The sequence below is a fragment of the Ziziphus jujuba genome, chromosome 6 (genome assembly GCF_031755915.1).
Source record: "Ziziphus jujuba cultivar Dongzao chromosome 6, ASM3175591v1".
NCBI lineage: Eukaryota > Viridiplantae > Streptophyta > Magnoliopsida > Rosales > Rhamnaceae > Ziziphus > Ziziphus jujuba.
The window spans coordinates 12,407,147-12,430,383 of NC_083384.1; the positions used below are offsets into that span (position 1 = coordinate 12,407,147).

The following is a 23,237-nucleotide window of genomic DNA, read 5'->3' on the forward strand; positions in this document are numbered from 1 at the left end:
GTGCACGTTGACCGAGGTTGACCGTTGACCGTTGATCGAAGGGGTCAAAGTTGACTTTTTGACTCGGTGGGAATTTCGAGATGACTAGGGCACCGTGGCGAAGTGCACGATGCCACGAGTTCGTAGACTGGTAGCACGTCGAAAACGGAGCTACGGTTTGAAAGTTATGGACGAAACAAGTTGCGGTCCAAACTGTCCAAGGGGTGCCGGAGTTGACTTTTTGTTTATGGGGAATTGAGCTTTGACTCATGCATGGTTGTGAAGTGCTCGTCGATACGAGTTCACAGACTAGTGGCACGCTCAAAACGGACATCCGGTTAAAAAGTTATGGACGTTTGAAGTTTACCGGATACCGTATTATTTTAATATTTTTTTTTGGGTTGGTGAACAGTGAAATGCCACGTGTCAGTTTCTGATTGGTCCACGTGGCATGAACAGTGTCATGCAGGGGTTTTATTTGTTAAAACACTCGGGGAAGAGAGAGAAAGAGAGAGAAGAGAGAGAAAGAGAGAGAGGAGAGAGAAAGAGCCACCGCCGGCCACCGGATTTTGTCACTGTTCCGGCCGAGTTACTGTACACGCGCCGGACAGAAAGCTTGCCCACCTCATTTCCGGCAAAACCTCCAAATTTCACGGCGAACGGCCGCCGGACGCGCCCGGATCGGACGTCCGAAGTTTGGCGGCGATTTTTCCCCTCCACCGCCGGCCACCGCGAATCGGCACTATTCCGGCCGATAAACAGTACACGCGCCTGACAGCCTTGATCCTCTCCTCAAGTCCGGCCTACCCACCAAAAATCACGACCATCGGACCACCGACGCGCCGGGATCGGAGCGTTTTCCGGCGAGGGGTCAAAAATCTTCAAACGGTGATTTCTCCGCCGTCCGACCTCCGTTTTGCTCACCGTCGGTCCCGTTGGATTGCTCTCCTCACGATCTACAAATCTGCAAAATTTCACAGCAAACGGCCACCGTCGGAAATTACTGTTCCGGCGACGGTTGCCGGTGACGTGGCGGCCCGCCGGAAATCACTGTTCCGGCGAGTACCCCCGAAAATTCCGGCCAGCTCCAGTCCGCAGTGTTCGACCTCCTGAACCCAAATCCGACTTCCGTTTCCACCAATTCGCGACGGTTTGGGAGAATTGCAAAGCCGAAACCCGAAAAGCTTCCCGATAAAATTCCGACCCCGTCGGGTACGATCATCGGAAATTAAGACCGGATCTGTGATTAGCATCACTCGAGCTTCGATTCGGTATATAATTCGTAAATTTTAGTTATCGTTTGGTGTTCGCTCCTCGGGTACCCATTTGGGGATTACCCGAATAAAATATTAATATTTGTGGTTTTGGTACTGTGGATGTTTTAGGTGCACGTGCAAGTAGCGGAGTCGATCCTGCGGAGGATCTTGATTGAGATACGTGCACAAGGTGAGTGACCCACCTTCAAATTAATTTTGGGGAATTTAATTGATGAATATATTATGTGTGAATTAAATATTTGGAATTTAATTTCTATGTGCCAAATATTTATTGGATTTATTGTAGAATTATTTATGAATTTATTGGATTTAAGAAAATGCGAATTCTACAAATTTATGCCGTGTGGAATTATTTTATGGTTTTGAGGATTTTGAAATTGGTGTGGTTTTAATGGTAAATTGGGCACGATTTGAATTTCAAATATTTCAAGGAAAATATTTGGTTATGTTGGTGATTTCAATTTTTATAAAATATGCCCATGAAATATTATGAGATTTGATTATGAGATTTTGAGAATTATTTATGCTTGGAAAAAATGTGGATATTTGAATTGATGGATTTGGGAGTTGGTGGATTTGAAAATCATGGGATTTATGGTATTAATTATAAGAAAATTGTGGAGAATTTCCCGGTTCAAGCGGATGGATTATGCCCGCTATGTTTATGAAAAATGTGAAATTTGTTTTATAATTTAAATTGTGGATTTTATGATTTTTAGATGCACCGTGCACGTACTGGTGTTCTGATTATGTGATATGGTATATGTGATATGGATATTGTGCACACGGATATGATTAGCGCGCAGGTGGGTGTGAGTAGCGCGCAGGTGATATTATGAGGGTGTCCTGTGGATGCCATCGGAGAGGGTGGCCACCCCCCATTGGCCGGGACACCAGGTTAGCAGCGGCGCAGTGGGACGCCACGCGACCGTATGCCGGTTTCTTTCTATAACCTCCTGTCTGGCGGTACCTTGGGACGCTGGGTACTGTTGGCGCCACTGGTATATAGTGGGTGCATCAAATGATTTTCAGAACTGTGTTTTAAAAATAAAATGTTTGGAAACTGAATTGGAATTAAAAATATAAGTGTTACCGCTTCTGGTATTTAATTGATGTCTTGGTTTTCGGGGAATATGGATAAAGGGTTTTGTGAAATTGTTTTAAAAGGGGAACCTTTCCAACTGAGAGAATTGTAAGGGTTTTGAGAGAAAATATTATTTCCAAATAATTATTATTTATATACCTATTACCGTGGTATGATAGTGTAGAGTAGTAGGGTCGCTCACTGAGATGATTAGCATCTCACACTCTTAAATTCCGTTCCTCTAGGTACCAGGTTGTCGGTGTTCACTCGGAGCGGACTTGATCTTCCTCGCTGTATTTGTTCGCGCAGTACCTTGTTCTTCTTTTACTGTAGTTGTAATATTTCGTTCACTTTTGCTGTATTCTGTATTTTGTAGTACTTCATAAAGCTCTGTATACTGTATGGGACACTTATGTATTTGTATTGCACTGGATTACTGTATTTTTATTTTGGAGTGCTGAAATTTGTGGAACCAGTTCGTCGTACTGTGGGAGGAATAAGGGAACAATTATAGAAGTGTGTTTTCAGTGCAGGAAATTTTGTGGTAAGTCCATCCCTTAGGGGAGGTTCTGCCGGATCTTCCACAGAAGGGTCCGGTAGGGTTTCCCTGGGATCAGGGCTTGTCTAGGGTTCCGGTGGGGAACTTTGGACGGGTCCTGACAGTTGGTATCAGAGCATAGGTTCTTGTAATCCTAAGGGACTGTGCATTGCTGTACAGCCCATCCGTAAATTCCTTCCTTTTGTAATCGTGCTTAAGTGTCCCTGTTTCTAAACTCTTGTTTGTTTCTTCAGTTTAATCGACTACGATGAGTCGGCGGGACACACGTAGAACTCGGGAACGCTCGGCTGAGAGTTCCGGGAGTCGATCAAGCCTTAGAGATCTGGTCTCTCAGCTAACTAGAGCCTTAGGAGGTTCAAGCTCTAGTAACCGATCCGTGGATCAGGCTCGACGTTTAGGAGCCGTGGAGTTCGATGGAAGCCAAGGCCCAGCTGCAGCCTTGAAGTGGCTATCCAGCATGGAGAAAATCTTGGAAGAGGGGATGCAGTGCCCCGATGAGGATATGGTGAGGATTTCTGGGTTCATGTTAGAGGGAGACGCCCGGAAGTGGTGGCAAATGGAGAAGACCCGCAGAAGGCATACGTGGGACCAGTTCAAGATTGCCTTCTCTACTGAGTTCTGTCCTCCTGCCTACCGTGAGGCGAGAAGGAGAGAGTTCGAGGGACTGCGCCAGGGAAACATGACGGTGACAGAGTACGAGAGGAGGTTCCGGGAGCTGTCAGAGTTCTGCATGCACTTGATTCCCGACGATCACGCGAAGAAGGTGAGGTTCATAGACGGGTTGAACGAGAGCATCGGCTACACCCTTTCTGGGTCAGTACACCCCACCTATCAGTCCGCCAGGGATGCAGCGCTCGAGCTAGAGAGACAGGCGGAGATACACAGACCCTCGAGGCGCAGACCGTTCGAAGGTTCGTATAGCGGGGTACCTCGACAGGGGGCATCTAAGAAGAGTCATAGTTCAGGCTCAGACAGTGGTGGGTTCAGCCCTCGAGGCAGATTTCAGAGGAGAGGCGGCTATCGTATGCCCCAACCAGCGCGCCATTCCATCAGCGGCGGCACGAGCTCATATCAGCACTCTGGGTTTAGCCCCAAGCCATTCTGCAGACGTTGCAATAGAGCACACCATGGGATTTGCCAGTTTGAGGGTGTGTGCTTTCAGTGTGGACAGGCGGGACATATTAAGAGAAATTGCCCTTATGGAGAGGCGGGAGTGTTAGGGGCGAGCCCACCATCACATCAGGCCAGTGGATCGCGGGGTCAGAGTTCCCGAGGGAGTTATGCAGTAGGAGGTTCATCGGGATCAGTCCCACAGCCTGTTGGACCGAGCAGGGGTAGAGGACGGAGGCCCCAGCAGACAGGGCAGGGTCGAGTGTTTGCGATGACCCAGCAGGAGGCCCTAGCTACACCGGACGTCGTGGCAGGTACGTTGAATATATTTGGTAATGATGCATTAGTACTTATAGACCCGGGAGCAACACATTCATTTATCTCCAAGGAATTCGTCACTCGGGTCGGTATGACCCCTACTTCTTTAGAATGTCTAGTAGAGATAGCCACTCCTGCAGGAGAATCCTTGTGGCCTAGCCAGTTAATCAAGGAATGTTTCTTCTGCATCGAAGATCAAGTGATGGAGGCGGACTTGATCCTGTTGGATCTGTCCGGACTTGATGTAATTTTGGGCATGGATTGGTTGGCAAGGAACCATGCATCTGTAGATTGTTTCAGCAAGGAAGTTACATTCAGGAGGCCAGGGTTGCCAGAAGTAGTATTCCGTGGAGGAGTTGGAAGGCCCTTACCGAGGTTGATATCTACCCTTACCGCCAAGAAGCTACTGAATAAAGGTTGCCAGGGGTATTTGGCTCATGTGATAGATACCCGAGTAAGTGGGGTCAGGTTGGAAGACATGCCCGTTGTGAGGGATTTCCCGGACGTGTTTCCTGAGGAGTTACCAGGATTGCCTCCGGAAAGGGAAGTTGACTTTCCCATTGAATTGATTCCAGGCACCGTGCCTATTTCTCTACCACCGTATCGGATGGCTCCAGCGGAGTTAAGGGAGCTAAAGGTCCAGTTGCAAGATTTGGTAGATAAGGGGTTTATTAGACCAAGTATATCGCCGTGGGGAGCCCCAGTTTTGTTTGTAAAGAAAAAGGATGGTAGTCTAAGGCTGTGTATAGACTACCGACAACTTAATAAGGTCACCATTCCTAATCGCTATCCGTTGCCAAGGATAGATGATCTATTCGACCAACTCCAAGGTGCCAAGGTGTTCTCCAAGATCGACTTGAGGTCGGGATACCATCAGTTAAGGATCCGAGAGTCGGACATTCCTAAGACTGCCTTTAGGACGAGGTACGGACATTATGAATTCCTAGTGATGTCGTTCGGACTCACCAATGCCCCAGCAGCTTTCATGGACTTGATGAATAGGGTGTTTCGTCCGTACTTGGATCATTTTGTCATTGTATTTATCGATGACATTCTGATCTATTCAAGGAGCCAAGAAGAGCACGTGAGGCATTTGAAGAGAGTGCTCCAAACTCTAAGACAGCATCAGCTATATGCTAAATTCGACAAGTGTGAATTCTGGTTGAATCAAGTGGGTTTTCTCGGACATATCGTGTCGGCAGAAGGTATCTATGTGGACCCTGATAAGGTAAAGGCAGTGTTGAGTTGGGAGCGCCCTACCACTGTGAGGGAGGTACGAAGTTTTCTTGGATTAGCGGGTTACTACCGTCGTTTTATTGAAGGGTTTTCAAGGACTGCCGGGCCGCTTCATAGATTGACCCGAAAGAATGTTGAATTTAGTTGGACGGACAGGTGTGAACAGAGTTTTCAGGAGTTGAAGCAAAAGTTGACATCCGCACCTGTTTTAACTTTACCTGATGGGAATGAAGGTTTTGAAGTTTATTGTGATGCATCCCATCAAGGGTTGGGTTGCGTGCTAATGCAGAATCAAAGGGTGGTAGCGTATGCATCTCGGAAATTGAAGCAGCACGAACAGAATTACCCTACGCACGACTTAGAATTGGCGGCGGTAGTCTTTGCTCTAAAGAAGTGGAGGCACTACTTGTATGGGGCCACGTGCCAAATCTATACCGACCACAAGAGCCTCAAGTATATTTTCACTCAGAAGGAGTTAAATATGAGGCAAAGGCGATGGATGGAGTGGAGCCCTCGTGTATAAAGGACGACTTTGCGTTCCGGATATCCCAGGACTCAAGAAGGAGATTTTGGAGGAGGCGCATAGCTCGATGTATGCGATGCATCCTGGGAGTACCAAGATGTATCGGACGCTTGTTAAGTATTATTGGTGGATTGGTATGAAGAGAGAAGTGGCAGACTTTGTATCAAAGTGTTTGATTTGTCAACAAGTGAAAGCAGAAAGACAGAAGCCTTCGGGACTACTCCAACCTTTACCGATTCCCGTGTGGAAGTGGGAAGAACTCAACATGGACTTCGTATTCAAGCTTCCTTCCACACCTAGAAGGTACGACGGCATTTGGGTAATCATTGATCGTCTCACCAAGTCGGCACACTTCCTACCGGTACGAGAACGTTTTTCGCCCGAGAAGTTAGCCCAGTTGTTCGTGCAACGCATTGTAAGTCTTCATGGAGTACCGTTAGCCATCGTCTCCGATCGAGATCCGCGCTTTACTTCACGACTATGGCGGAAGTTGGCTGATGCACTAGGAGCAAGACTTAACTACAGCACCGCTTTTCACCCACAATCTGATGGACAAGCAGAGCGCACAATCCAGACATTAGAAGACATGCTAAGGTCTTGCATTATGCAATTTAGCGGTAGCTGGGATGAACAACTGCCACTGATAGAGTTTGTCTACAACAACAGTTATCAAGCGAGTACTGGAATGTCCCCGTATGAAGCTTTATATGGGAGGCAGTGTCGGACACCTTTGTGTTGGAGTGAGGTAGGAGAAGAGAGGTTCCTTGCAACAACTAATGCGGTCGGATCTGAGTATTTAAGGATGACCTTGGACAAGGTGAAGATCGTTAGGGATCGATTGAAGGTTGCCCAAGATAGACAGAAGAGTTACGCCGATGTGCGTAGAAAGGATTTGGAATTCGAGGTAGGAGATTGGGTATTCCTAAAACTATCTCCATGGAAAGGAGTAGTACGTTTTGGACGACGAGGTAAGTTGGGTCCTCGTTATATTGGGCCTTACGAGGTTACGAAGAGGATTGGCCCGGTGGCGTATAGGTTGGTGTTACCGGAAGAGCTAGCTCGAGTACACAACGTGTTTCATGTGTCGATGCTACGGAAGTATATTGCAGACCCTTCGCACGTACTCGAGAGTCCGGATATAGAGATAAGGGAAGATCTTTCGTATGTGGAGCAGCCAGTACAGATTTTGGATCGCGAGGAACGCACGCTACGCAACAAGACTATTCCTCTAGTTAAGGTCTTATGGCGGAACCACTTGGTCGAGGAAGCAACGTGGGAACCCGAAGCACAGATGCGTGAGCAGTACCCGTATCTGTTCCAGTGACGTGCGAAAATTTCGAGGACGAAATTTTTGTAAGGGGGGAAGGCTGTAACACCCCGTCCCGAATCGCACCGGAATCCGTGCACGTTGACCGAGGTTGACCGTTGACCGTTGACCGAAGGGGTCAAAGTTGACTTTTTGACTCGGTGGGAATTTCGAGATGACTAGGGCACCGTGGCGAAGTGCACGATGCCACGAGTTCGTAGACTGGTAGCACGTCGAAAACGGAGCTACGGTTTGAAAGTTATGGACGAAACAAGTTGCGGTCCAAACTGTCCAAGGGGTGCCGGAGTTGACTTTTTGTTTATGGGGAATTGAGCTTTGACTCATGCATGGTTGTGAAGTGCTCGTCGATACGAGTTCACAGACTAGCGGCACGCTCAAAACGGACATCCGGTTAAAAAGTTATGGACGTTTGAAGTTTACCGGATACCGTATTATTTTAATATTTTTTTTTGGGTCGGTGAACAGTGAAATGCCACGTGTCAGTTTCTGATTGGTCCACGTGGCATGAACAGTGTCATGCAGGGGTTTTATTTGTTAAAACACTCGGGGAAGAGAGAGAAAGAGAGAGAAGAGAGAGAAAGAGAGAGAGGAGAGAGAAAGAGCCACCGCCGGCCACCGGATTTTGTCACTGTTCCGGCCGAGTTACTGTACACGCGCCGGACAGAAAGCTTGCCCACCTCATTTCCGGCAAAACCTCCAAATTTCACGGCGAACGGCCGCCGGACGCGCCCGGATCGGACGTCCGAAGTTTGGCGGCGATTTTTCCCCTCCACCGCCGGCCACCGCGAATCGGCACTATTCCGGCCGATAAACAGTACACGCGCCTGACAGCCTTGATCCTCTCCTCAAGTCCGGCCTACCCACCAAAAATCACGACCATCGGACCACCGACGCGCCGGGATCGGAGCGTTTTCCGGCGAGGGGTCAAAAATCTTCAAACGGTGATTTCTCCGCCGTCCGACCTCCGTTTTGCTCACCGTCGGTCCCGTTGGATTGCTCTCCTCACGATCTACAAATCTGCAAAATTTCACAGCAAACGGCCACCGTCGGAAATTACTGTTCCGGCGACGGTTGCCGGTGACGTGGCGGCCCGCCGGAAATCACTGTTCCGGCGAGTACCCCGAAAATTCCGGCCAGCTCCAGTCCGCAGTGTTCGACCTCCTGAACCCAAATCCGACTTCCGTTTCCACCAATTCGCGACGGTTTGGGAGAATTGCAAAGCCGAAACCCGAAAAGCTTCCCGATAAAATTCCGACCCCGTCGGGTACGATCATCGGAAATTAAGACCGGATCTGTGATTAGCATCACTCGAGCTTCGATTCGGTATATAATTCGTAAATTTTAGTTATCGTTTGGTGTTCGCTCCTCGGGTACCCATTTGGGGATTACCCGAATAAAATATTAATATTTGTGGTTTTGGTACTGTGGATGTTTTAGGTGCACGTGCAAGTAGCGGAGTCGATCCTGCGGAGGATCTTGATTGAGATACGTGCACAAGGTGAGTGACCCACCTTCAAATTAATTTTGGGGAATTTAATTGATGAATATATTATGTGTGAATTAAATATTTGGAATTTAATTTCTATGTGCCAAATATTTATTGGATTTATTGTAGAATTATTTATGAATTTATTGGATTTAAGAAAATGCGAATTCTACAAATTTATGCCGTGTGGAATTATTTTATGGTTTTGAGGATTTTGAAATTGGTGTGGTTTTAATGGTAAATTGGGCACGATTTGAATTTCAAATATTTCAAGGAAAATATTTGGTTATGTTGGTGATTTCAATTTTTATAAAATATGCCCATGAAATATTATGAGATTTGATTATGAGATTTTGAGAATTATTTATGCTTGGAAAAAATGTGGATATTTGAATTGATGGATTTGGGAGTTGGTGGATTTGAAAATCATGGGATTTATGGTATTAATTATAAGGAAATTGTGGAGAATTTCCCGGTTCAAGCGGATGGATTATGCCCGCTATGTTTATGAAAAATGTGAAATTTGTTTTATAATTTAAATTGTGGATTTTATGATTTTTAGATGCACCGTGCACGTACTGGTGTTCTGATTATGTGATATGGTATATGTGATATGGATATTGTGCACACGGATATGATTAGCGCGCAGGTGGGTGTGAGTAGCGCGCAGGTGATATTATGAGGGTGTCCTGTGGATGCCATCGGAGAGGGTGGCCACCCCCCATTGGCCGGGACACCAGGTTAGCAGCGGCGCAGTGGGACGCCACGCGACCGTATGCCGGTTTCTTTCTATAACCTCCTGTCTGGCGGTACCTTGGGACGCTGGGTACTGTTGGCGCCACTGGTATATAGTGGGTGCATCAAATGATTTTCAGAACTGTGTTTTAAAAATAAAATGTTTGGAAACTGAATTGGAATTAAAAATATAAGTGTTACCGCTTCTGGTATTTAATTGATGTCTTGGTTTTCGGGGAATATGGATAAAGGGTTTTGTGAAATTGTTTTAAAAGGGGAACCTTTCCAACTGAGAGAATTGTAAGGGTTTTGAGAGAAAATATTATTTCCAAATAATTATTATTTATATACCTATTACCGTGGTATGATAGTGTAGAGTAGTAGGGTCGCTCACTGAGATGATTAGCATCTCACACTCTTAAATTCCGTTCCTCTAGGTACCAGGTTGTCGGTGTTCACTCGGAGCGGACTTGATCTTCCTCGCTGTATTTGTTCGCGCAGTACCTTGTTCTTCTTTTACTGTAGTTGTAATATTTCGTTCACTTTTGCTGTATTCTGTATTTTGTAGTACTTCATAAAGCTCTGTATACTGTATGGGACACTTATGTATTTGTATTGCACTGGATTACTGTATTTTTATTTTGGAGTGCTGAAATTTGTGGAACCAGTTCGTCGTACTGTGGGAGGAATAAGGGAACAATTATAGAAGTGTGTTTTCAGTGCAGGAAATTTTGTGGTAAGTCCATCCCTTAGGGGAGGTTCTGCCGGATCTTCCACAGAAGGGTCCGGTAGGGTTTCCCTGGGATCAGGGCTTGTCTAGGGTTCCGGTGGGGAACTTTGGACGGGTCCTGACACACAGCCATTGAAATCCGTTGTTTATGTAAGTTTTGGTACTTTGGCTAAAAGGTCAATTTCTCAATTGCTTGAATTTTGGCATGGTTTGGTAAATAGTGGACACCCGTTCTTGTGGGTGATACACCCAGATGTTGTATTGGATGAGGAAAGAGAGAATGTGATGCCTGAAGAGCTTCAAAAGGGTCCTAAAGATAATGGGTGTATAGTAGATTGGGCCCCACAAGAAGAGGTGTTGGCCCACAAAGCTGTTGGTGGGTTTGTCACACATTGTGGTTGGAACTCCACTTTAGAGAGTATTATGGCTAGAATTCCATTGATCTGTTGGCCATACACAAACGACCAGAATATCAATGCTACTCTTGTTAGCAAAGTTTGGAGAATTGGGGTTGAATTGGAAGGGTGCGATAGGCAAACCATAAAGTCGGCGATAAGGGCAGTGATGAATGGTAGAAAGGAAGAATTTCAAAATTCGATTGATAAAATTGCAAAATGTGGATTGAATGGTATTGGACATGGTGGATCTTCCAATCAGAATTTGGAATTCCTGGTCGAAGATATCAAAAAGATTAAGAGTTTGGAGTAGGAATTGTTATTTTGTCGTTGAATTAATGTGGTATTTGCTTTGTATTATGTGGGTGTAGACATATCAATTAAGCCAAGCAACCGTATTTGAGCCATCATTGTTTTTTTGAAATAAAAAATTAATTTTAAAAATTTTAATTTTCAGTCAATTTTCAACTCATTTTCAAGTGATAATTAATGTTCATATACGCATGTGTGTGTGTGTGTGTGTGTGTAGAGGATAAATTAGGTCCTGAGCATTTCTAACAATTCTGTCCATTTAAATTTACGTGGCAATCAATTTTAATGTTTATACAGTATAAGTTCTAAATAAACAATGCCTTTTGAAATTTCCTTTTTAATAAGTTCTGTTTAGAATTCGGTAACATATGTTATATTTTTAGTGGTTGTTATTTTATTTTATTATATTTGTTTTTTTATTTTAAGTGGTTACTTATTTTTCGCACTCCCCGAGATCTCTCTGTTGGATTCCTCTAGATTTTTCTCGCAATTGATTTTCTTCATTCAGAAAATTGCGATTTTTCTTTTATAGATTTTTGGCACGGAGCATGACTATGAGTTTATTATATTGTTATCCTTGCACTTTGATTGCCCATGAAGAAAATGCACGGAGAAAATTTTCTTTCAGGTGCTCTTTCTCTATATATATATATTTTTCTTTGAGATTTGTTTTTTGATCTCTGAATTGAAAAGTTTGAATATCTTATTTTGTTTGTTAATTTAGATATGAATTATTGGGTCAATGATGCTAACAAAATTTGCGTTATCTATCTGAAATTTTCCGTAGTGGAATTTGAAGATAACAAAATCTGCATTATCTATGTGCAATTTCCTATATTAGAATTTGAAAACTTTTGGGATTTGATTCTCATTCACCTTTTTTTTTTTTTTTAGTAATTTTTTTATGTGATTGATTTGTAAAAGATTGACTATTTGCTGGAAGTTGTTTGGTAGAAAAGAAAATATGAACCATTTTCTTTGACAGAGGAAGAAAGTTGGCGTTTTAAAAGAAAAGGAGAGGGGAGAGAGGTTAAATTGCTGAATAACAAAATTATCAGATTCTCTACAAATAAAAGATTTGTTAGACAGTTTTTATTTTCTTTTTTATTATATTAGCTTGACAAAGCTTTTTCATAATCATTAGAATTTTTTTTTAAATTATTCTAATTGATGTGATAAATTTTTTTAGCGATAGAAAGAGTAATAAACATGCTATTAAAAATCTTCTAAATTTAAATCAAATATGTTGTATGATAATTGTTTTCCTTACTACGCGAAAATAGCGATTTAGCGACGCAAAAAAAAAAGTAAAATGAAATATACAGAGACGCATTTATACCACGTCGCTTAATGCTCTGTCGTTAAAAATATTAGATAAATAGCGACGTATGATAAAAGGTCGCTAAAAATGGAGAAACAGCGACGCTGTAAAACATATGTCGCTAAATATAGATGAAACAGCGACATTATATATAGGTCGCTAAATGTTAGGATTTTTAGCGACATTTAAAATACTATGTCTCTGTTTTGGCAAATATATGCGTCGCTAAATGTTAGACTTTTAGCGACAAGTTTAATTGTACGTCGCTGTTGAGGAAATTAATATGTCGCTATATATATTGATGTTTAACCTTTAGCGACCTTTATTTCGCGTCGCTAAATATTATAGTCGCTAAAAGTTGAATTGGCGACATTTATGTTATGCGTCGCTAAATGTGTCATGCGTCGCCCTTTTTGCTTTTTTTATATTTTTATATTTTTTAATTTGTTAGGATTTAGTTTATTTTATTTTATTATATTTATTTTTTATAATTGTGTGAAAATTGATTAGAAATTATCAATACCAAAAAATTAAAATAATAAAAATACCAAAATAACTAAAATTATCTTGACCGAAAGTAATTGGAATACAAAAAGTGCATAAAAAATATTTTCATAACAAAATAATTATCAAATAAATTAAATATTATTTCATGAACTAGTTTTTGAATTGGTAACTATTGAACTATTGTACATACGAAAGCAAAAGCAATATTAATTAAATCTCCATGAATGCATACTCGTTGAGATGAAAGTTGACATCCTCTTGTTGAATATATTACACCCTCATAGTACTGCATGAAAAAATTAATAAAATTATAAACACTTATGCAAAATAAAAAATATTAATTATTAAAAAGTAATTTAATAGATGATATAGAGAATATTACCGTTGTTTCTTAGGAAAGCAAATAAAAAAATTAATTAAATGTCATAAATATTACTTCGACCATAAGTTAATAAATTTACTTACCAATTTATTTAGAAAGTAGTTTTACTTACCATGGAGATCTCCATGAATTGCATACTCATTGCGATGGATTGTGAGCTGTCGTAGTATTGCCAAGAACATCTTCTTCAACCAATTCTTCTTCAACAAAAGTATGATATTGTGTGGAGTTAAAACAACAGACCATCTCGAATCAAAACAATGTTAAGCAATATTACAAACAAAATATCTACAAAAGCAAGATTAAGAAATTTTAACGAAACTAATTTATGGTTAATATGAAAAAAAATTAAAAAAATAAAAAACTCAACCCACTACATGCAACTGCCAACAACAAAGAAAAAAGAAACTCATCTACACGATGGAGACGAAAAAAGAAGAAACCCAACTCACAACGAGGGTGACACAGAGAAACTCGGCTTTCTGACGGCAATGTAGGCAAATGACAAATGAAATCTGAAATATCTCACTCTTCAAGTCCCTCTTAGGTTGTTTCCAAATCTAATATTTATTAGATAGAGTATTTGATGTAGTTTTGAAAATAAAAGAGATTCAAAAGCCCGCGTACAAATTTCAAAACGCGCCAAAATTTTCAGAACAATGGCAAAAAATGCGTAAATTTTCAAAACGTGCCAAGATTCAAAAGCCCGCATACAAATTTGCAAGTCTTTTAAATTGTTTTTTTTTAAATGAGGGAACAAGAGACGTAATAACCCTCTGATTACGTCGCTTGCTATTGTTGTTCTCTAATTATTTTGTTTCTTAAACATAGTTTATTTTCTGTTTAAAATTGTAAATTTTTAAATTGTAGATTTATTTTTTCAAAAAATGGAACAAAATAAAACAAAAAATAATAGGCGACGCAATTTGCTACGACTGCGTCGCCTGTTCCATTTTTTCCTTTTATTTTGTTATTTCATTTTTTTTCTTTTTTCATTAGCAAATAAATACTAAAAATAATTCTAAAAAGTATGAAGCAAATATCTGTTATTCTGTTATTTCATTATTCACATATATGTGTATATACGAAACACAAATATCTAAAGATCTAAGATAGGGTATACCAAATATAGAGTACTAATACAACAAGGACTTATTGATCAATTTATCTAAATAAGTATATTAAATGAGCTATACTTTTAGTCATGTGTTTGTGCTTCAATGATAGTTTATTTGATTTTACAAGATACATTCCTACAAATATGTAAGTCTTTAAATTGTATTTTGGCTTTTTAAAAAAATAGAAAAAAAAAGGAAAAGGCGATGCAATGTCGCCTGTTGCATTAAGTGATTATTTTTATTATCGTTCTTTAATTATTTTATTTCTCAAACACATTTTATTTTGTATCTAAACTTGCAAGTATGTAAATTGTTTTTTTTTTTACAAAAAAATTGAACAAATTAAAAAAAAAAAATTGAACAGGTGACGCAATTACTCCTAATTGTGTCGCCTGTTTCCTATAATATTTATATTTATTGTTGTTCTCTTTTTATTTTGTTTCTTAAGAAAAAATTATTTTCTATTTCAATTTGCAAGTATGTAAACTATATTTTTGTTTTAAAAGAAAAAAAAGGGGAACGAATAAAAAAAAAAATGTAATAGGCGACGCACTATTAAAACATTGCGTCGCCTATTCCCTTTTAAATAACAAAAATACTATTTCAAATAATTGAAATTCAATAAGAAAATAATTTGTACTTAAAAAACAAAAAACTAAATAAATAATTAATATATTTAATTCATATTTTTATTAACTCTTTATTAAAATTTTCAAAATAATTAAATTTTTCACAATATTTTTATTTCCTATCTATTAAATATGTATTAACTATTTATTAAATTATTAATTTTAAAATAATAAAATTATTATATAAGTTAATATTTCATTTATTTGAAAGATTAGTTTCCTATGCCTATATTTATTTGAAATTTATTTTCCATCAATTATTTTGTATGAATTTATCTATCAAATAATCTTAATTTGATAAAACCAAAAAGCAACTTTCAAATTGGAGGAAAAACAAAAACAAACGTCACTAAAGCAGGAATAGGCGACGCATTTCTGTGAGACTATTTCCAGATGCGTCGCTAAAAGTAATAATAGGAGACTGTTTTTAAAAATGCGTCGCTAAATTCACTAAACAGCGACGCATTTCTGTGAGAGTAGTTTCCAGATTCGTCGCTAAATGTAATAATAGGCGACTGTTTTTAAAAATGCGTCGCTAAATGCTTTTTTAAATATAAAAAAGTTTTTAAAATAATTTTTCATTACCTTTTGAACATAAAAAAGATTTTTAAATAATTTTTCAAACCTTTAATGACACAATTATTGAGTAAAAATTTCTTAAAAATAATTATTAATGACACAAATTATTTATTTATTTGTATTCAAGATCATTTTTTTCCCTAAATGTCAATTAATATTGAAAACACAAATAAATTTGCAAGCTAATTGAAATGTGAATTTCATAAAAAAAACCTTCATATGGGGCGACGCAGAGGACCAAACCCACGTCGCCCCATATCAATATTTTTTTTTTTTTTTTTTGTTTAGATACATGATCATGTTTTTTTTCCTAAATGTCCAATGATATTGCAAACACTAACTAAATTTGCAAGTTAATTGAAATGTGAATTTGATATAAAAAACTTCATATGGGGCGACGCAGACGACTAAATCCACGTCGCCCCATATCAAATTTTTTTTTTTTTTTTTTATGTACATGATAATTTTTTTCCCCTAAATGTCCAATGATATTGCAAACACTAAATAAATTTGGAGGTTGATTGAAATGCGAATTTCCATATAAAAATCATCATATTTTTTGCCCTTTTCCCTATCTTAGTGGGCAACTCATGTAATTAACGTGGGTCGCCGGATACATTTTTCCTTTTTTTATAAACAAAAACACAAAATGAAGAGAAACGAGTAATTTATTTGGATTTCAAATTGTAATATCAACTAAACAAATATTGAAACACACTCAAATAACTAATATCAACCAAACTACCTAATAAGTTTTTAGTCATATTGAACGACGCTGAAAAGCAACGTCGCTTAGTATTGTTTGTAGCGACACTAACTGAGTTTTTGTTTCGTACTGTCGCTAATTGTTTGTCGCTAGATCTCTGTTTTTTGGAATATAGCAACGTTATGTGAGGTATGTCGCTAATATTATTATTGAGCGACACGTTATCTCGCATTCTTTATTACGTCGCAATATGGGTGTCGCTACATCTCAATTGTGTTGTATGTAGCGACTACGAGTGAGGTTCATCGCTATTATTATTATTCAGCGACGTGTTATCGCGTATTTTTGTATTAAGTCGCCATGTTACTGTCGCTAAATCGCTATTTTCGCGTAGTGTTTAACATATTGCTATATATATATATATATAGTAATTATTTATTTGTATATGCATATTATTTATTTAGAGGGTCATCGGTCTACGACTTGGAATAAGTTTCTGCATCTTTGGTTGGAAAAAAAAACCAAGAATTTGATCTCCGTCAAATGAGATCATGGAACGGTCGGTATCGACATAATTTTGCACTACCCATGTGGCCTTCTTTTGATTGTTTCATGTGGCACCTTCTTCTCCGTAGCTTCTGATTTCAGCTGCCAAATAAAAATAAATGAATAAAGATTTGGAATTATTTATTAGGGTATTATTCTATTAATTAATTAATTTAATTTATTAATTTCAAAGTAGATGGATCACAAATTTAGGTCAGCTATACAGGTAAATAAATAAGTAAATCAGCAGAGACCTTATTCAACAATGATAATATAAAAATTACCACTCAAGTTTCTGTTTGCTCTCTAAACTAGTTTTTTAAAAGCAATTTTTCTTAGAAAACTTTGGAATAATATCAATTTACTCCATTTTTATTTATTTATTTTTCATTAAATGAAATTGACCGATTAACAATCAAATTGATTGATTTTATAAATAAAATATTTCTAATTTTTTTTCTGAAAACAAAATTGTCAGAAAAGATTGAATAAAAAAAAAATATTCTCCATATTATTTTTCAACCATTATTAAGTTTGTTTTTTTGAAAAAAATGATTTAGATATATTAAACAATCAATGGATACTAGCCAATCAACTTTGGTAAATTCTAATGAAAAATTTGAGGAGGGAGCGTATTGACATCATGCTAAATGTATATAAAGAGGGAAACTGCTTTTACAAAAGAAAATTAGGGGCAGATTGAAATTTGAACGAAAATTCAGGAGGACATTTTCCTCCATATGTGAGGTCCTAGGTTCAAGCAACGATTTAAAAAAAAAAAAAATGCCAAAGAAACTAACCAAGATTTACCATTAAAATAATAATAATAAAAAAGCACCCGAACCAAGATAATATTTCAAAGGTTTGAAGGGGAAGGCCCTAAAAAATATTTTTTTTCTTCTGCAATATAAAAAATAAAAGTATTAACAGGGACGTTAGCATGGTTTTTTGATTAAAATTCTAATAGAGTGGCAGATCTAAGCTATTTTTAAAAAGTTCATAAATAGAAATAAACAAATTAACATAAAAATTATGATAAAAATTCGACTTATTTATTGATTGAGTCTAATTAAAAAAACTTATAAGGTTATATTGTAAATAGAAATTTAAAATAAATAGTTAATTTGTTTAAAAAATATATTATAGAATTACTATTCAAGTCAAATGGATAAGTCAACTCAAATAGATAAGTTATATGGCCTAAAAAGTTTTGAATTTGAAGCTAAATATATGTAGTATCATACCTTGATGGAGTCATGCCAAACCTACTCTGCCTTATTTTGATAAAGTTTATATGTGAGTCAACAAACACACTAGAAAGCAATATTTTAAGACGTAAAAGCAGCCTTTCATCTATTTTGAAACGAAATGTAAATCTCAATAGTAAAAGTTTTTTCATTTATAAATATTATTACCATTTATAATTTGGAAGCAGAAAAATCTTCTACCATTAAAACTATTTCACATCAAACAAATATAAATTATATGGATGTAAAGGGTTTATTTATTTATTACTCTATTTTATTTCACCAATACAACAATTGTTCATACGGATGCTCAAACAAGTACATTTCAAATTCATGATAAAGACCTTAACTACCAAATATTTTTTCAACAGAAAATATAAGAAGGGTAAATTGAAACAACAGGTCGCACATTTTATTTCAGAACTCTTTAAACTTTGATTTCCTTGATGCCTTTGATGTCTTTAATAAGCTTTTCTAAGTTGAGGCTGGAAGATCCACCTTTGCTAATGCAATTCTTAGCCCATTGTGCTGCTTTATCAACTGATTCCTGAAATTCCTCCCTCCTACTTTCCATTAGCTCTTTTATAGTTGTCTTTATGGTCAACCTATCCCAATCTCCAAGCTCAAGTCCAATTTTCCAAACTTTAGTAACACATTGACAATTAATAAAATGGTCGCCCGAATAAGGCCAGCAAATCATTGGAACTCCAGCCACAATACTTTCCAAAATTGAGTTCCAGCCACTTTGGTTCAAAAATCCACCTAAAGCTTTGTGAGCCATAACCTCTTCTTGCGGGGCCCAATCTACTACATAACCTCTTTCTTTTTGACCCTTTTCAAGCTCCTTTGGAATCACTTCCTCATCTAATATAGCACCTGGTCTTATTACCCACAAAAATGGGTGACCACTATCAACCAGTCCATGCCAAAATTCCTTTAGCTGAGAAATTGAGGATTTGGTTATGCTTCCAAAACTCACATAGACAACGGATTTTAACGGCTGTGAATCCAACCATTTTATGCAATTTTGTTCCACATCCCAGAGAGAACCGAGTGATGCAATCGACTGAGCTCGAGGTCCAATTTGAGATTGCAAAAGAGCATTGATAGGTGCAACTGTGTAGAGCTTGCTACATTTGGTAGCAACATTTTGGACGCTATCAATTTCCAATTCGTCAAAGGTGTTGAGTATAAGACCTGAAGTTTTAGTAACGGCAAGAGTTTCTTCAACAAAGAAATTAATCATATTGTGGTCTATTTCTTTTAGAGCGCAAAATTCCGGTAAATCTTTACGCCTTAATAGGCCTTCGAGTCCAGGAATACCATGAATTCTATAATTCATGTTGTCATCTGAAAAAAATAATAATTTTTATTGTTACAACAAATTCTAAATTAAAGTGTAGAAAAATAAACCCATAACTTTATAGATGCGAATATAATACAATATTTATATATTTTGTATTTAAAAAATTATTAAAAAATAAAATAGTTATGTCTTACTAATAATTAGTTGAATTCAGTAAAAGTAACTTTAAAATGCTAAAAACAAAGAGCAGTCCAACAAGTATGAGCAAAAAATAATAATAATAATAATAATAATAATAATAGTATATTATTCCCAATGGCCAACTAAATTTGGGAAGTGGAACTGAAAGATATATGTACTTACAAACATACATATACAGGTAAATGCATGCATGCGTGAAAATTACCAAAAAAGGGAATCTGCCCCTCCTCAACGAGCTTGGGGATATTGAAAAATGCCCATAAGAAACGAGCACTAGTACCATAGAATGAAAATATAGGAATCCCCAGCTCATCCGCTACTTCAATGGGAAAAGACATAACTCCATCTCCAATAATACAAGTGACTGGTGGGCACAAACCATTCTCGGACTTTTTGTTGAGGGAGACAATATGCTCTTTGAAGTTTGGCTTAGTTTTGGTCTTCATCCCCTCGAAGAAATCCTGAAAAAGGGTTCGAGGGTGATCGTCGGGAAGGCCATCGGAGATGGACTCGAAATGAAGGTTTGGAAAATGGGTTGTGAGGGCTTGGAGGTTGGCTAAGCGCTTGTGGTTTTGGTGGGTGTTAACAAAGGTGACATAAAGGCCAGCTTCGCTTAGAAGCTCTCCAAGGGTTAACAAAACCTTTATGTGGCCTTGCAATATGAAGGGAAACATCACGACATGAGCTTGCTCCATTTTCACCTTAGAGCCTTCCATCTCAAACTTCAATCTTAACTTCTCTTAGTTATACAACAGCAACTCCAAATATATATATATATATATATTGTTGAAATAGTGATATCGGGGGTCTAGAAATCAAAATTGCCCAACATATAAATAAATTATTTTTTCTGGTTGATCTGCAAATCTCATCGTTTGGGTCACCATAAGAATAAATATCTTTTAAGTTTCCATATTATTTATTATTTGCTCGTGTCACACGCTAGCTAATATTTAGAATTTTTTTTTGGGTCTTGCCGTTTAGACTAATTAATTTGCCGAAAATTTAGGATACATTTTACTAATTTAATTTGTCGTTATTTTCTTGGCCCATGTGTGCCCTTGTATTGTTCACAATAATTTTAAGACACGTGAGCTTGCTCCTCCATCTTCATCTCGGTCTTAGGGCCTTTCATCTCAAATTAACTTTGTGATATATATATATATTCACTGTCATGAATGTTACCAAAAAATTATTCACTGTCATGACTATTAGAATATGTACCCAATTTATATATTCTAAAGTAAATTACATTTATTTCTTAGTATATATATATATATATATATATATATATATAATTATTTCTTAATTTATTTGGTTAATTGCTTTTAGTTACATTAAGAGCCAGTAGTAATGTAGACCATAGACAGAGAAACCATGGGGAAAGACTAGGAACAAATTGCAATGCATTTGTCTCTTGCGTGGGTCTCAGAATACAAAATTGAGTGAAGGTCAGCAGAATGTTGAAATTGTAAATATAATATATACATATACATATACATGTAGAGTAAGGTTATTGTACAAAGAATCCACATACGGATCATGAATATTGATAATATTTTTGAAAAAATTATTGTCAATACTCATATATAAAAAAAATATTGACAAAGATTTTTTCAAAAACATAATAATACTTAAATGATATTTTTCAAATATAAAAAAGAAAAAAAATACGACTTATATACTTTTGAACAATATAAAATATATATATATATATAGATGACTTGTAATTGTATATGTAAATTTATATAAATACAAAAGTGATCTCTTGCGAATTACCCTAGTTAGGAATGCTATTTTGGATGAAATTAGGCATTACATAATGAACGACAATCTTTCATAACCATTAGATTTGCATAATTTATTAGATTTGACAGTTCTAGATGTCTGTTCTCCACCAAATGGTGGACCATTTTTCCCACATTAAAATTTTTGTTATCCCAGTTATTCTAAGTAACATTATTATGTAGACAATAGTAATGGATCCTACATTGATTAATTCATTTAGCATTAGATATCAATCCTTGAAAAGTAATTATTTTTTAATACTAAAAACTTGGAATGAAACAGTGAATTTAAAAGGTAAATATTTAAATTTATATGAATAATGTGAGTTTCATTTTATTATCTATATTAACATATCTCTTACGGGGTGTTTGGGAAGTGTCAAAGTTAAGAGGAAAATTGATTCTCGGGATTTAGTTTCCTGAGAATTATTTTTTCTCTTAATCTGTTTGGTGAGTAATGGGAAAGTTGAGATTGATAAGTAATTAAATTTAATATTGTATAATAAATTAAGGATAAATATGTATTTTAAAAAAAAATTAAAACTATTTTCTCTGGGATTCTCAAAATGACACCTATATAGATGGGAACAACTTTCCCACATATTTTCCTACATTGGTGAGTAATGGGAAAGTTGAGATTGATAAGTAATTAAATTTAATATTGTATAATAAATTAAGGATAAATATGTATTTTAAAAAAAAATTAAAACTATTTTTTCTGGAATTCTCAAAATGACACCTATATAGATGGGAACAACTTTCCCACATATTTTCCTACATTGGTGGGAATCTAATTCCCTGGATCTATACTTTTCCACTTCACAGTAAGTATCTAAATAAAAGAAAGTTATCACGTTTCTAAGGGAATTAGATTCCCACTAACTTTATCTTTACCCAAACATGCCATTAAATTAATCTCGAAGATGAAGAAAAATCCCAGAAAAGCATTATATATTATATATATATATATATATTTTTTTTTTCTTGGGTAAGCTCCTAGTTTAGGTGCATATTGAAAAATAGTGTGGAACTCGAGACTCTTCACCTGTTCCCTTTTTTTGTTTTTTTTTTTTTTGGGTAATAAGATTCTTCACTTGTTAAAAATTAAGAAATGTCTTGTTGAATGTTGACCACGATGTGGATGCTAGTGAACAATAACCAGTGGGTCAACATTATTATGTTCCTTGTTATTAATCCGTTTGGTATGTAAGATAAAACCAAATTATTATTTTGGACCGGACAGGATGAAATTAGATAAAATCAATCCAGTTTTCTGTTTGGTGTTAATTGGATTTTTTTTTATAATATTTAATAAAAATAAATTTAATATGTTAACTTTTTAAATTAGGAAAAATAATTTAAATTAGATAAGTTCTTTATATAATAATTTTTTAAAAAAGTTTATCTGATTAAATTATTATATTATTAATATTATTTATCAAAATTTTATATGTGAGATCCCATATCGGTTGGAAAGGGGAATGGAACATGCCTTATAAGAGGGTATGGATACATTTCCCTTGAGAGGCCTTCCTGACAGGGAATGTAAAACCGTGAGGGGTAGGATTGGGCTCACCACCTAGCTTCCAAAGCGGACAATATCTTGGTTGGGCCTGGGAGGCCCAGGCCAGTGGAAGTGATAGGTGAAGGGATGAGACCCCTAACCACTAAGAGGCCTTTTAAAACCGTACGGGCTGGACCCAAAGCGGACAATATCTCATACAGATGGACTGGACTGTTACAGTTGGTATCAGAGCCAGACCCGGATCGGTATGCCAGCGAGGATGCTGGGCCCCCAGGGGGATGGATTTTGAGATCCCACATCGGTTGGAAAAAG

At 37.3% G+C, this 23,237-nt stretch overlaps 2 protein-coding genes and 2 non-coding genes across 4 annotated transcripts; 3 read left to right on the forward strand and 1 right to left on the reverse strand.

Annotated features, from left to right (window-relative positions):
• Nucleotides 1-1,360: 1,360 nt before the first annotated feature.
• On the forward strand, nt 1,361-6,053 carry LOC132804125 (uncharacterized; the record flags this gene model as incomplete). The annotated part of the gene is made up of 2 exons (XM_060818073.1): nt 1,361-1,425; nt 3,133-6,053. A coding segment is annotated over exon 2 (2,907 nt), but the record flags the coding sequence as incomplete, so codon positions are not given.
• Nucleotides 6,054-11,614: 5,561 nt separating this feature from the next.
• Nucleotides 11,615-11,705, forward strand: LOC132804366 (small nucleolar RNA snoR26). Its single transcript, XR_009639488.1, has one exon. It is a non-coding gene; the product is annotated as a small nucleolar RNA snoR26 (small nucleolar RNA).
• Nucleotides 11,706-11,804: 99 nt separating this feature from the next.
• LOC112493497 (small nucleolar RNA snoR27) lies at nt 11,805-11,907 on the forward strand. Its single transcript, XR_003057979.1, has one exon. It is a non-coding gene; the product is annotated as a small nucleolar RNA snoR27 (small nucleolar RNA).
• Nucleotides 11,908-18,352: 6,445 nt separating this feature from the next.
• Nucleotides 18,353-20,372, reverse strand: LOC107430691 (7-deoxyloganetic acid glucosyltransferase). The gene is made up of 2 exons (XM_025079475.3): nt 19,819-20,372; nt 18,353-19,456 (listed from the first exon to the last, which is right to left on the reverse strand). Exons 1-2 carry the CDS (start codon nt 20,327-20,329, stop codon nt 18,534-18,536), a joined length of 1,434 nt encoding a protein of 477 aa, XP_024935243.3. The 5' UTR covers nt 20,330-20,372; the 3' UTR covers nt 18,353-18,533.
• Nucleotides 20,373-23,237: the final 2,865 nt, after the last annotated feature.

What these genes read in the sequence shown, in the direction of transcription:
- LOC107430691 (XM_025079475.3), bottom strand. Translation starts at nt 20,329, where the DNA reads ATGGAAGGCTCTAAGGTGAAAATGGAGCAAGCTCATGTCGTGATGTTT. An exon ending in GGGGCAGATTCCCTTTTTTG is followed by an intron (nt 19,457 to 19,818) that starts GTAATTTTCACG and finishes TATTTTTTTCAG; the next exon opens with ATGACAACATGAATTATAGA.